This window comes from Oryctolagus cuniculus, chromosome 2, assembly GCF_051225735.1.
Source record: "Oryctolagus cuniculus isolate XC-2025 breed Fujian yellow rabbit chromosome 2, ASM5122573v1, whole genome shotgun sequence".
Classification (NCBI taxonomy): domain Eukaryota; kingdom Metazoa; phylum Chordata; class Mammalia; order Lagomorpha; family Leporidae; genus Oryctolagus; species Oryctolagus cuniculus.
Window position 1 is genome coordinate 153,898,640 of NC_142868.1, and position 14,827 is coordinate 153,913,466.

A 14,827-nucleotide genomic window follows, 5' to 3' on the forward strand; every position below is an offset into this window, starting at 1 on the left:
CTCTAAGAATCTAAGATAAAGTCAGTAAACAACAACAGCTCTAAAAATTGAGAAGCATGGTTGTCTTAAATAATTAAATATATTTGAAAGGATTAAAGAAGTCATTGAGGGGCTGGTGGTGTGGCATAGTGGGTAAAGCCACCACCTACAATGATGGCATCCCATATGGGCACCAGTTTATGTCCTGGCAGCTCCCAATTCTGATTCAGCTCCCTGCTAAAGGCCTGGAAATAGCAGCACAGCCACTCATGTGGGAGCCCATATGAAGCTCCTGGGTTCAGCCTGGCCCAGATTTGGTTGTTGCTGCCACCTGGGGAGTGAATCAGCAGATGGAAGACTCCCCTCTTTCTTTCTCTCTTTCAAAATAAACAAACAAATCCTTTAAAAAAAAAGGCCACTGGAACCATAAATAATAAAATGCAATAAAAACAGCAAAATAGAATTTTTAAAATTAAAAAGTTATTGAAATGAAAACTTTAGTAGTGAAAGTAAATAGCAGATAAGAAACAAATAAAAAATTAAAGAACAAGAAATAGATCTGATAAAGTCATCCAGAATGAGATACAGAGATAAAGATCTGCAAATTATAAGAAACATGGAGATTACAATGAGGAAGTACAATATGTTTAATGGGAAGTCTATGAGAAAGGAGGAGTTTAAAGAAATTATGAAAAAGTCTTAGACAATTTTAAGACATACTACAGGGCAGTTATAGTCAAAACAGCTTGGTACTGAAAAATAAAAGACATGTAGACCAATGGAACAAACCAATGGAACAGAATAGAAAGTTCAGAAATCAATCCATTTACTTACAACCAACTTATCTTAGACAAAGGAGCTGAAATCAGTCCCTGGACCAAGGACAGTCTCTTTAACCAATGGTGGTAGGAAAACTGATTCTCCGTGTACAGAAGTATGAAACAAGACCTCTACTTTACACAAAAATCCACTCAAAATGGATCATGGACCTAAATCTACAACCTGATACCATCAAACTACTAGAGAGCACTGGGGAAACTCTGCAAGACATTGGCATAGGCAACGACTTCTTGGAAAAAAACCCAGAAGCACAAGCAACCAAAGCCAAAATTGACAAATGAGATTATATCAAACTGAGAAGCTTCTGCATCGCAAAACAAACAGTCAGCAAAGTGAAGAGGCAACCAACAGAATGGGAGAAAATATTTGCAAACTATGACACTGATAAAGGGTTAATATCCAGAAAAAATAAGGAATTCAAGAAACACAACAACAACAAAACAAACAATTCAGTTAAGAATTGAGCAAAGGACTTGAGCAGACATTTTTCAAAAGGGAAAATTCAAATGGCCAATAGACACATGAAAAAATTCTCAGGATCACTAGCCATCAGGGACATGCAAATCAAAACCACAATGATGTTTCACCTCACCCTATTAGAATGGTTCTCATACAGAAATCAATAAACAACAAATTCTGGTGAGGATGTGAGGAAAAAGGTACCCTAATTCACTGTTGGTGAGAATGTAGCCTGATGCAACCAATGTGGAAGACAGTAAGGAGACACCTCAGAAATCTTTTTTTTTTTTTTTTTTTTTTTTTTTGACAGGCAGAGTGGACAGTGAGAGAGAGAGACAGAGAGAAAGGTCTTCCTTTGCCGTTGGTTCACCCTCCAATGGCCGCCGCGGCCGGCGCGCTGCGGCCGGCGCACCGCGCTGATCCGATGGCAGGAGCCAGGAGCCAGGTGCTTTTCCTGGTCTCCCATGGGGTGCAGGGCCCAAGCACCTGGGCCATCCTCCACTGCACTCCCTGGCCACAGCAGAGGGCTGGCCTGGAAGAGGGGCAACCGGGACAGAATCCGGCGCCCCGACCGGGACTAAAACCCGGTGTGCCGGCGCCGCTAGGCGGAGGATTAGCCTAGTGAGCCGCGGCGCCGGCCAACCTCAGAAATCTTAATATAGACCAATCATATCACCCAGGAATCCCACTCCCGAGAATTTACTGAAACAAAAAGCAATCAGTATATAAAAGAGTGCTCTGTACCCTCATGTTTATTGCAGTTCAATCCACAATAGCTAAGATATGGAATCAACCCAGAAGTCTATTAACTGATGACTGGATAAAGAAATTATGTTATGGGGCCAGCGCTGTGGCGCAGCAGGTTAAAGACCTGGCCTGAAGCACCGACATCCCATATGGGCACTGGTTCTAGTCCCAGCTTCTCCTCTTCTGATCCAGCTCTCTGCTAAGGCCTGGGAAAGCGGTAGAAGACGGCCCAAGTCCTTGGGCCCCTGTACCACGTGGGAGATCCAGAAGAACTCCTGGCTGCTGGCTTCGGATCAGCACAGCTCCGGCTCTTGTGGCCAATCGGGGAGTGAACAAGCTGATGGAAAACTCTCTCTCTCTCTCTTTTTCTGCCTCTCCTTCTCACTCTGTGTAACTCTTTCAAATAAATAAATAAATCTTTTCAAAAATTAAGAATGAGAATAGGAGAGGGAGGAGGATGGGTGGGAGCATGGGCAGGAGGGAGGGTGGGGTGAAAGTATCACTATACTCCTGAATCTGTCTATATGAAATACATGAAATTTGTATACCTTAAATAATTTTAAAATGAAAAATGCATATTGATAAACAATATACATCTTTTGAGACAGAAATCTCTTGCAAAATTTTTGAAAAACTCATATCTACCTACATTTTACTGAAATGTCAAATGCCTAATAAAAACTGTAAAATCACAAAAATTCATTCCTTCATCTCTGATTTCTTCCTTATCAGAAACTGAATCCCAAATATATTTCAAATGAAGTAGAGTTGAAACTATGGCTGCATGAAAAAGATTTTTGTATGAAAAATCTAAAACTTGGGGCAGTCTTGGCAGGTTAAGCTGCTGCCTGCAGCACTGACATCCTATTCAGGCACCAGGTTAAGTTCAGGCTGCTCTACTTCTGATCCAGCTCCCTGTTAATGCACCTGGTAAAGCAGCAGAGGATGACTCAAGCACTTGGGCCACGGTACCTGCATGGGAGACATTGAAGAAGCTCCTGGCTCCTAGCTTCCATCTGGCCCAGCCCTGTCTGTTGTGGTCATTTGGAAAGTGAACCAGCAGATGGAAGACCATTCTTTCGCCTTCCCGCTCTCTGTACCTCTGCCTTTCAAATAGATTAAATCTTAAAAAACCAAAACCAAAACCAAAACACTTGAGTCTTGCCGAAACTAAAAACAAACAAAAAAACAAAAAATCTCTCAACATTTCTCAGACCAATATTTTTGTGCCTTTAGTAACTGTAACTCAGCAGAAGTTTGGATAACCCATAATGTTGAAATGAGTCATTCTAATATAACTTAAAATCATATAGAGATTATGTTTCTGGCATCAGAGATTCATCCATTTGCCAATATATCAGTTCCAAGCACATCCTATATAGAAAAAACTAAGAGAAAAACATGAAACTAACAACTTGTCATTTTTTCCCATTGCTAATGAGTAAATTATCAAGTACTGAGTCAATAAGTATATCAAAGACATAAATATTTTATGGATAATTATCCCTGCCAATTCCTCCAGCTTGAGGAGGAACCTCTGTTCAGGATGTTTTCCTTGAGGGCTGGTGCTGTGGCGTAGCAGGTAAAGGCACAGCCTGCGATGCCAGTATCCCATATGGATGCAGATTCGAGTCCCACCTGTTCCACTTCTAATCCAGTTCCCGGCTAATGCACCTGGGAAAGCAACAGAGGCTGGTCCAAGCATTTGGGTCCCTGCACCCACATGGGAGACCTGGAAGAAGCTCCTGGTTCTTGGCTTCAGTATAGTCCGGCCCAGCCCTGGCAGTTGTGGCCATCTGGGGAGTGAACCAGCAGATGGAAGATCTTTCTTTCTCTGTTTCTTCTTCTCTTCTCTCCCTCTGTGCTTTTCAAATAATTAAATATATCACTAAAAAAAAGAAAAGGCTATTTTCTTTAAAAGGCCACTACTTTTTCTGGGTTTTCCTAGAAGACCTACTTCTTGAGGGGTCTGATAAAAAGTCACCTTCACCTTGGTCTCTGATTGAAATGGATAATGAGTGGGCTGTTATCTTTTGTGAGTTTCCTGACCTCCAAGAGATAATAACTTTGGAGTTGCGATGACAGGAGAAAATCTTCATGAAACTTTCATTTACTGTCTCCAACCATTAGCAGACTAGGTCACTCAAAGAAATTTAAGGTCTCTCAATTTTCTAGCAGTATTTCAATAGTTTTGTTTTGTTTTGTTTTACTATATTTCACATAGAGTAACAGAAAAAGATTTTATTTTATTTGCTCCAAGATTTTTATTTTCTCCAGTTCAGATTGTTGTTTCCAGGGAGCTTGACATCACATGGAACTACTTCTTTGATATCTTAAATCCAAATATTACTGTTCTTGTAGATCCCTTGTTCAGGCTAATCCTTTCATATTGTTCTTGCACCTCATCAAGATCTTCTATCAGAACTCTACTATCTCCACTTGGACTTCAATCAGCTTACATTTTAACCATGCTCTTCCTAATTGTCTCAACTCAATCACTTCTATTTAGAGAATTCAAGGACATAATTCAGGTAAAGTAAAGACAGAATAGTGTTCAATAAATGGTAGCTAACACAACACAAATAATACTGTCTTCCTCCTTCCTCTTTAATCTATTTTATCAGTCTGTAAATCATGCAATTCTGGGCTCCTAAACTTTATTGGAGAAAAACCACTAAATTGTGCTTACAAGCAATGGTAAATTCATGCTTCCAGCCTTAACAATTCTAATGTTTCTCCAATTAGTTTTGTGAATACTTTAAGCCTTCTCCAATCTCCTCAAATCTACAGACAATTTCCCTTGTAATTCTCAAGCTCTTCTTCCTCCAAAAAAATTAGAAACCATCAGAAACAACTTCTCCAGGTCACTGTTACAACAAGACACTTGTTTCTGAATGTGTTTTTGGGGACTGTCTTCATTCATCTTTGACAGTTCCTCAATTGTGAGATCTGCTATCTCCACGTTTGTTCTCATGCTTCAGACCACTGTAATGTTAAAATGATCTATCACTATTACTATGCTTATCAAATTCGCATCTGCCATTAGAATCAAATCAATCACCTCGCCCCATTCCACCTCCACAGCCTCCTTGACCTCTTCAAAGACCACCATGGCCTCAGACAGATTGGTCTATTATGGGTCTATCAACGAAAACTTACCTCCTTCACCCTTTTTCCTAGAGTGGCTTTTCAACTCTTGTTAATGAGATAGTTTTCTAGTCATCTATCAATTACTTTCTCCTTACATTGAAGTTGATCAGGTCTTTTCCAACACATCTCATTCCTTCTTTCTTGAGCACCATAGGCAGCTGCCTCTCCTCTTTGTTGCTAACCCTGGGAGGCAGCTGGTTTTGTGGTCTTTCTGGAAATCTACATAGCAGTCTTTCCGGCTATGTTGGAGTTGGTCTGGGCCACAGCCTAAACTGCGCTTCTGGCCCCAGGCCCCTCAACGTTACCCCAACTGGTGTCTTGTTTCTTATTCTCTGCTGTCTTCAGCACCCAGAAGAGGCCTGATCCGTCATCATATAACTGGTGGATTTGGCTGGCGACCACAAGACAAAACCTTGCTGCAGGTGCCCAGCCATGATGATGGCCCCCCGGGGTGTACCTTTACTGATTGCAGCCAGCCATGCCAAGCCAACAGCGCCTGCTTTGGCTCTTCCATAAGGTGGTGGGTTGAGAGAGTCGGGTCGAACCATGGCAGCAGGACAGACAAGGCAAGTGCTTCTGCTAGAGATGTGGCTTTTCCACCTTTGGCTTAACAGGATACCATCACAATATTGGTTCCTTTGTGGACCCTCCCATTCAAAGCTTTTGCATGCTTATGGATCCCAATTTAAAAAACAGCAAAATTTTAAAAAAGCGATTAAAAAAACAGGACTGTCATTCACCAATCACACATAAAGACTGAATTTTATCTGTTTTGAAAATAAATGTCTCTGCTACACAGCAGTAACATATATGGTAGTAAGTTTTGTATTTAGAAATTCATTGGTAGCAATAATGTTTTAATAATTTTCAGAAATTATGCATTCTTCATGAATACTTTTTTATTGCTGCTTGCAAATATGTATTTCCAAACTTGAAATACATGTGTGAACAGTGTATACCAGTTTAAAGCTTTCATTTCTGTTTTTTTATTAAGCCTTTACATGTGGACCCATTACAAACTGATTTTAAATACTGTGCACAATTTTTTTAATAAAAATACTGAATCTTTTAAAAATATTTATTTTTTATTTATTTGAAAGGCAGAGTTACAGAGAGGCAGAGGCGGAGAGAAAGAGAGGTCTTCTAACCGCTGGCTCAATCCTCAAATGGCCACAATGTTAGGAGCTGGACCTATCTGAAGCAAGGAGCTGGAAGCTTCTTATGGGTCTTCCACAAAGGTGCAGGGGCCCAAGGATTTGGACCATCTTCTACTGCTTCCCAGGCCATAGCAGGGAGCTGGATTAGAAGTGGAGCAGCTGGGATTCAAACTGTCACCCATATGGAACACCGGCACTGAGGACAGCAGCTTTACCTGCTATGTTACAGCGCTGGCCCCACAACACTGGTTTTAATATCCACTTTGCAGGGCTGGTGTTGTGGCACAGTGGTAATGGTGATGCCTGCAATTCCGGCATCCACAAAGATGCCAGTTTGTGTCCTACTGTACACTTCTGATCGAGTTTGCTGCAGAGGATGACCCAAGTGTCTGCGCCACCCAAGTGGGAGACCTAGATGAAGCTCCCGGCTCCAGCCTGGCCCAGCCTTGGCCATTGCAGCCATTTGGGGAGTGAATCAAAGGATGGAAGATATCTCTTTCTCTTTCACATAAATAAATAACAATCTTAAAAAAGAAAAAAACTGTTTTGTATTTTCACACTTGGTCAACTGGGACATGTAAACTTTGATTTTTTGAATTTTACGTTGTATGGATTATTAACTACTTTATGTATTTCAATTTAAATATTCTCATTTCTGGGGGAAAATATTTTTCACTTCTCAAGATAGCTACTATATATGTTATATCTTTACATACAGAAATACCAGTACTTGAACAAATTTAAAGCATATTGGTTTATTAACCCTCACTCCTACATGGTTCATTAGCTTCAAATTATACCTGATCCACAATTAAATGTATTTACTTCTAAAATGTGTGACTTTCCCATTTCAAAAACCAAACCAGACACTTTGTGATAGCTGTTTAAGCTACTTATTATTCTAGAAACATTCTGTCAAGTAAAGTAGTTCTTTGGGTGTAGACTCTTTCTTCCCTTCACCAGAGTGGGTGGAATAAGTTGAATTGGTTAATGCATAATATTTGAACTGTTCTGTAAATTTATAAAAATTTAAAACGAACAACAAAGGCTTCTCCAACTTCCACCACCAAGTCTATAAACTCTTCTACATTTGCAGTTACCTTTGCCTGCTTTCCTCTTTTGACAATAGAAGCACAATGTGGTTTTACTATATTAAGCATCAATGACTCCACAATCTCCCCCAGTGTCTGTCATTCTCAAACACATACCTCCAACCTCTTTGTTCACTGGCTTCCTCTCACCAATATCTAAACATATCCCACCTTTAAAAGATCCCTCTTTTTAGCTCATGTCCTTCCTTACCTCTTCTCCCTGTTCTTCCCACTATTTAAAAAAAAAAAAAAAGTTGTCCATATTGCTATTTACTTACATTTGTCCTTAATCACTGCAATTAATTTCCATATCTACACTCTTTTGAAACTGTTCTTACCTGCTTTATCAATAAACCTTTTATCCAGTAAATTCTTGTCAGGTTTCATCTCATCTCACCTGCCAGCCACCTTTACTCGCATGTATCACTCCCTTCACTGAAACTCTGTTTTGGTGCTGTCTAGTTCCCTGGAAACGCACCTACCTGTGTAACTACTGCTTCTGACTATTCTTTGTGATCTGTCTCCCTTTCCTCTATCATTAAACTCGAGGTTCCTCAGAGGTATGTCAAGAGCCCTAGTCTTTTCATTCTTTCCTCATTCCCTCCTACCCACCAAGTTTCTCCCTTGTATCCCAGTTTAGATCACCCTTTTCAGCCACGTCAATACTTACTCCATAAGCTTTCTGCCTACAGAGCTGTTTCTGCTGTGTTCTCTACCTCAAAGTCTTCATTATCCAGCTTCTCAAGCCAGAAACCTGGCATCATCCCATTTCTTTCCTCTCTTCACTCTTAATATTCAATCAACTACCTAGCTGAGGTTATTCTGCTGAAATAGCTCTCAAATGAATTTTACTGACTTCCACACCATCATTACGCTATGTCTTCTTAAGGAGTCCTCCAGTTCCCAATCCTGTCTGCTCCAATCTATTCTCTACAAAAGCCAAAGCGATTGTTCAAAACTGTAAATGAAGGGTGAACATTTACATTAGCAGTTAAGATGCCTGCATCCCACATCAGAGTACCTGAGTTCCTCCTGCTCCTGACTCCAGCTTCTCACCATTGCAGACCCTGGAATGCAGCACTGAGGACTCAAGCCATCGGGTTCCTGCCTCCCACCTTGGAGACCAGGATGGAATTGCCAGCTCCTGACTTCTGCTGCTGCTTCTGGTACTGGGGGAGTGACCCAGTGATTGCGGGTTCTATGTCTCTGCCTCCAAATAATAATTTTCAAAAAACATAATTTATATCATGCCACTCCTATGCACGAAATCTTTGAGAAGTTTTTCTTTAGGATAAGCCTCTAAATCCTCCAGCATTTCCTCCTCAGTTTCATTTCTCTACTGTCCCCTCTTGCGAACAATCTTCAGCCATCATAAACTTCTTCAAATTCCTACAATACCGCTTTCAGCCTTAGAGCTGTCGTCTCACTTGAAATATGAAAAGTCTCCCTTCCTTTTCTTACTTTGCTGTCAACCTTCCAGCATAATTTACCATTCGAGGAAACTACTTGTGGACACATCTCCAGGTCGAACTTCTCTTTAGAGATCCCTAGGCAACCTGTACTTACATAGTCATTAAGAGATTTCTCTTGTAACTCACTGGTCTATATCTCCGCTTCACAGTAAATCTCTGGAGGGTAGAAAACCAGGTGCTCTTAAAGCCTCCATCTCAAGAGCCTAGACACAGCGTCTGGCACACAAAATAGTCATTCGATTAATATTTGTTGAATAATCATCCCTTTCGTGAGGATGATGTTGGGCAGAAAGATAGGGGCTTAGTTTAAAGCAGACAGAGTAAAAAAATCTGTAAGGTACCGGTTGGATAGATACAGGGTATGCAGGCTTTTCCAAAAAAACCGCTTGTATCCTTGAGGCATTAGTTCCTCTGCCTGCGGGCCCAGGCCAATTCCTTTTGCCTGAGGCTGTGGCGATTAGGCTACCGCCAGGAGCGCGCGATACCAGGCGAGATAGGACAATAGCTTGGAATTCGGCCTCGTGCTTCCGGTGGGGAAGCCTCGTGCCCGGCCGGTGAGGCCCGGGGGTGGGAGCTCCAAGTCGGGCCCACGGCGAGGAAGGCGCGCCTCCTTGGGCGCACCGCCGCCACCGCCGCTGCTACCGCCTCCTCCGACGCCGTCGCCCCGCCCCGCCCCGCCCCGGAAGTGACTTGAGGCCCGTCCGGAACTTCAGGGCCCGGCGGCTGCAGCGTCACCAGCCGAGCCGGTGCGGGGTGGGCAGAGCGGCCGCTGCCGTCGCCAACGAACCGAAGACCGCGCGGGGCCCAGCTGCGCGTCGGCCAGGGGAGGGGGCCTAGCGGTCGGGCCGAAGGGTGACGGGCCGCCGGCGGCCGCGGGGCGCCGACGACGCGGAGGAGGCGGAGCCCGGAGAGGGGTGGGGGCCGGGGAGGGCTAGGGTGGGAGGGGGTGGGGGGGTGTCCCTGTGCTCATGGAGCCGGCCGAGCGGGCGGGAGGCGGGGAGCCCCCGGAGCCGGGCGGGCGTCTCGGGCCGGGCTGTCGAGGCTTCGTGCCGCAGAAGGAGATCGTGTACAACAAGCTGCTGCCCTACGCCGAGCGGCTGGACGCCGAGTCCGACTTGCAGCTGGCCCAGATCAAAAGCAACCTGGGCCGGGCCGTGCAGCTCCAAGAGCTGTGGCCCGGGGGCCTCTTCTGGACCAGGAAACTCTCCACGTAAGTGTTCCCAGGCCTGCGAAATGGGTCGGGGCACGAGACTCCGTGGGAGGGCATCGTGGGGGTGTGGGTTGAGGGGGCTAGCTCTTTGTCCGGGCTGCTGGACCTAGCTAATGCTCTGTCCTGGACGGAGCTGTCCCCCCTGCGACAGCAGCTTGTAAAGCTTTCAGGTCTCCTTCCTGCGACCGGTCTCCAGGACCTCCCGGGACCTCATCCGCCCTCTGCGTCCTCCCAGCTGTCCCTCGTCGAGCGGCGGTGTTGTAGTCTTCCGGCCCGTCGGGCCCTGGGGCCCGGCGCGGGAGAGAGGAGCCGTCTCGCAAAGCCTTCTTTGGGGCTTTGCGTATGGGGAAGGCGGGGTGATAGCCTTGGTTTTCGGGAGAGGAACTCCTGACTTGTCTGCTTCTCCTCGTGCTTCCTCCTCCTCCTCTTCCTTCCCCTGCAGTCCCCGCCTCTACTCGTGTCGGTTCGCGTCTAGGAACTTTCTGAATGGGAAGGAGGGCGTTGGGAAACACTGCTGGGTTCTGCTTTGTGGGTCTGCTCACTTTCAGTGGATTTGATTGAGAAGACTGGTTGAAAATCAGCCCTCAGAGTATTCTTGGGCCCACCATGGGACATTAGTGTTGAGAGTGTTGTCTGAAACCTTAGAGAAGTGTGCGGTATTCCTCTTGTGACATTTCCTTTCGCCAGACCTTTGCGATACTCCGAGAAATAGATACAGTGTCAGGTTGTGCTGGGCGATACTAGCATCAAACTTGAGTGCTTTGTTAAGGCGCTCAGACGAAGGCAGATTACTGAATTAGTTGCAGGAGTTGTGTTGTTGGCATCGTCTCTAAAAACCAGCTGCCACCTATAGTGTCAGTGAAATTACGGTCGGGGGGGGGGGGACCCAAACACCCCCAGTTAAAATAGTGTGCGGGCAAAAGGTTAGGGAGGTTGTTCACTAGAGGGGTATTTTCAGTGTCAGAACTTTGGAAAACATTCTCTGTATCTTGTTTGGTTAATGTGCATACGGTTCTACTAACAGTGTTCATGCGTGTGAATGTTGGTAGATGAACACACAAGACATAAGTCACTTACTCAATGTTTACCCAAATCTGCTGAGTGAACTGGGTGATGACTCAGGGTTTTGTAATGCAATAGTCACCCTCACAGGATGATTCTTATCTGCCAGTTATTAGGGGACCTCTGACAAATTTCTTTTCTTTGGAGGGGGGTGTAGGTGGGAATAATTAGCTTTTTAATTAAGACAGGTGGGAATAATTAGCTTTTTAATTAAGAAGAACCAAAGCTAAAACAGTATTCCCCTTCATAGAGCAACCATTAAATGACAAAAGTGTCAGCTCTCTTCCTGACCAGAGTGTAAAGTTTGTACTCTGTTGGGATCCGTGGAAGGATTGTGGAGGAAAGGAATGTAACAGGGAAAAGAACCTCTGTCAGTCAAAACAGAAGAATGTTTTATAAACAATTACAATTTGAACACTTTTTCAAGTGCGCCTTCTAGGTGTTTGTGTTATTACTCAGGCACAGTAACAATAAAGTTTCCTTGTCAGTTCCATTAATTTCCTATTTAAATCACTTGTATTAGACTTGCCAGAGAATACCATTTGGGGTGACACAAACAGCTTCTTTTAGAGGCACAGTATATAACTGTGCTAAAATGTGAAGACGTATCTGGTTTGGATTTATGAAGCTGCAATCTACATAGGCCTAGATAAGGATTGTTTAGTGATGTTATTAACAAGTCTGGTAAATTAGCACCTACAGTTTTGTTACTGTTAATAGACAAAAGTTCTTACCTAGAAAGGGCTAAAAATACAGTGGAGACAGCACATGGTGTTTGGGACAGGATTGCAGTTAGTGGCTTAATATATATATATATATATCTAACCAGCAAGAAATGCTATCAGGTAGAATTTTATTTTGGAATGGTGATTAAATACAGAGAACTGATTCTTGTGGTTGCACTGTGTGACATTTTGAACTTGTTGGGTGGGACGTGTTGTGGTCTTGGGTGTGTTTTTTCTCTTAAGTCATGTTAAGGTCACCTGTTTATAGTCGTGCTTGTTTTTTAAGCCTTGTATGTTGCATAAGTTAACATCTAAATAATGCCAAAATCTGTGATGATAGCTGAGTAGTGGTCATGTTTAGCACTTTGTAGCAGAATGGAAAATAGTAATGAAAATAAAATCTAGTTTCTCCCATATCTGCAACTTTGGGAAGCTTAATCATGCACTTTAGTATTCTTGTGAGTGAAACAAGAGAATTGAAATAAATAATTCCTGGGAACCATTCCTGTTATGGTGTTCTGTGATCTTAGGTATTTATTTTTATCCTGTTGAGCTCAACTTAAGCCTGTTGTATATTTTTCTAGAAGGAATGTGCGTGTAGTTTTTTTTTTTGTTTTTTTTTTTTTTTTTAATTTATCTATAAGGCAGAGTTACAGGGAGACAGAGAGCGAGCGAGGTCTTCCGTCTGCTTGGTCACTCCCCAAATGGCTGTAACGGCCAGCACTGGGCCAATCTGAAGCCAGGAGCTTCTTCCGGATCTCTCTCACTGGTGCAGGGGCTCAAGGACTTGAGCCATCCTCTGCTGCTTTCCCAGGCACATTAGCAGAAAGCTGGATCGGAAGTTGAGCAGCGGGGACTGATCAGGTGCCCATATGGGATGCTGGCACTGCGGGCAGCGGCTTTACCCATTACACCACAGTGCTAGCCCAAGTTTTTTTTTGTTTTGTTTTTGACAGCTTACGTATGTTTTAATTATATACACCTCATTTTTAAAAAACAAAACATATAAAAAGAACAGTTTGAAACTTATTTCAAATCTTTTTTTTAAAGATGTATTTATTCGAAAGGCAAAGTTACACAGAGATCAATCGATCAATGGATCGATCCATCTCCTGGCTCACTCCCCAAATGGTCGCAGAGGCTGCAGCTGGGCTCATCCGATCTGGAGACAAGAGCTTCTTCCAGGTCTCCCACACGGGTGCAGAGTCCCCAAGACCTGAGCCATCTTCTACTGCTTTCCCAGGCCATAGCAGAGAGCTGGATTGGAAATGGAGCAGCTGGAACTTGAACTGGTGACCATATGGGATACTGGCATTGCAAGCCACAGCTTTATCCACTCCACTATGCCATAGCACTGGCCCCTCAAATTTACTTTTAAATATAGATGAGAGAAGCAGATAAATTTTGTTGCGTAGTTTTTAAAGTACTGGAATTGGTTGCATAGATCAAGTACATTCCTAGAGAAGATAGTGTGAATGTTGTTCAGAGGCACTGGAACCGTACCACTAACCTAGGTATCGTGAGTTCTGGTTTCAGAGGTACTCATGCTCTCCATTTAGCCCTGGTTTTTGACTTTGAATTATTTTATTTTAGTGTTCATTTTAGGAACACTAAAATGTTTGAGACTTGTAGGTCTGTTTAGTGTCTTTGACAAAAGGTTATTTCTGTGCGTTTTAAAAATTGGCCCTGTAACGTAAGCTCCTTTGTACAATTTATAAAGCATTAGGGCTACCTGTTGAAGAAAATCTTATGATGCAATACAGCACCGGGCAAATTTTTAAGGAGGGAAGAAACAAATTAGAGAAAGTGGGAAGAAAATGTGGTCCTTGGAAAATGGCAGTGAAGTTTTTCTCATGGACATGGTAAGTGAATGGTATTGTGCATAACTTGTATGGCCTATGTAAAGGAAGAGAGTTTGAAAGAGGCAGTATTGAAACAAGCTTTTTTGTTTCTCTTGTCTTCTTGACCATTTTTTTTTTTTTTAATTATTTTTATGTATTTGAAAGGCAGAGTTTCAGAAAGAATGAGATGGAAAGGGAAACATCTTCCATCTGCTGGTTCTTTCCCCAAATGGCTGCAGTGACCAGTGTTGGGCCAGGCTGAAGCCGGGAGCCAGGAGGCTCACCCAGGTCTCCTACATGGGCATAGGAATCCAAATACTTGAGCAGTCCTCTGCTGCTTTTCCAGCGGGTTAGCGGGGAGCTGGATCATTAGTGGAGCAGCCAGGACATGAATTGTTGCCCATACAAGATGCTGGTGTTGCAGGCATAACATCAGATGCTTCTTCCAAACCTTTTTTTTTTTCTTTTTAAATCATCTTTGGTCTTTTTTCTCTTTTTTTTAGATTTATTTATTTTTATTATTTAATGAATGTGAATTTACAAAGTGCAACTTTTGTATTGCTGTGGCTTCCCCCCTCCCATCTTTGATCTTAATCTTTGTTAGCTTTGCAGTCATCCTTTGGATAGTTTAGACTATTAGTTTTTCAAATTTAAAATTTAGTAGTGGTGTTTTATAAAAGCAAAATTTAAAACACAAGCTTGGAATTCCTAGATTAAAACTCGCTGCTTTTTTCTCCTTCCCTTTTTAACACTTAATTGATCATAGAATCCCTGACATGTGCCTGGGGCTACTGAACCCAGTATTTAGAAAATCAGTGGACTGGTTGGTCCCTAAGAGCTTTATTAGTTATGTGTTCTTTTAAATTGATAATCTGGAGAAAGAAAGGGAAAAGGGCAGAGAATAAGTGAATAGGGTACTGTCCTACAACTTTTCCTTGTCCACAGTCATCTTTTTTTTTTTAAACAATTTTGCCTTTTTTTAGAAGATTTATTTATTTGAAAGGCAAAGTTGGGGCTGGCACTCTGGCGTAGCGCTTTAAACTGCTGCCTGCAGTGCTGGCATCCCATATGGGCGCCAGTCTGAGTCCTGACTG

The 14,827-nt window shown here is 43.1% G+C and overlaps 2 protein-coding genes across 11 annotated transcripts in view; one reads left to right on the forward strand and one right to left on the reverse strand.

The window, feature by feature from the left end:
* Positions 1-9,561, reverse strand: part of ACYP2 (acylphosphatase 2) — a 340,256-nt gene extending 330,695 nt beyond the window's left edge. Inside the window, exon 1 of one of the 3 annotated variants that reach the window (XM_089327660.1) lies at positions 9,237-9,561. The gene's annotated coding sequence lies outside the window, so the exon portion shown is untranslated. Of the gene's footprint in view, positions 1-8,444 lie in introns of all 3 variants that reach the window. The other 2 variants (XM_089327659.1, XM_089327661.1) reach the window with 2 other exon arrangements.
* A 276-nt stretch (positions 9,562-9,837) lies between these two features.
* Positions 9,838-14,827, forward strand: part of PSME4 (proteasome activator subunit 4) — a 102,705-nt gene continuing 97,715 nt past the window's right edge. For 4 of the 8 annotated variants that reach the window (XM_070069121.2, XM_051842888.3, XM_089327655.1 and 1 more), the window contains exon 1: positions 9,838-10,105. In XM_070069121.2, the coding sequence (XP_069925222.1) occupies positions 9,864-10,105 (242 nt within the window). In that variant the 5' untranslated portion in view covers positions 9,838-9,863. The remainder of the gene's footprint in view (positions 10,106-14,827) is intronic. The other 4 variants (XM_051842887.3, XM_051842886.3, XM_089327654.1 and 1 more) reach the window with 1 other exon arrangement.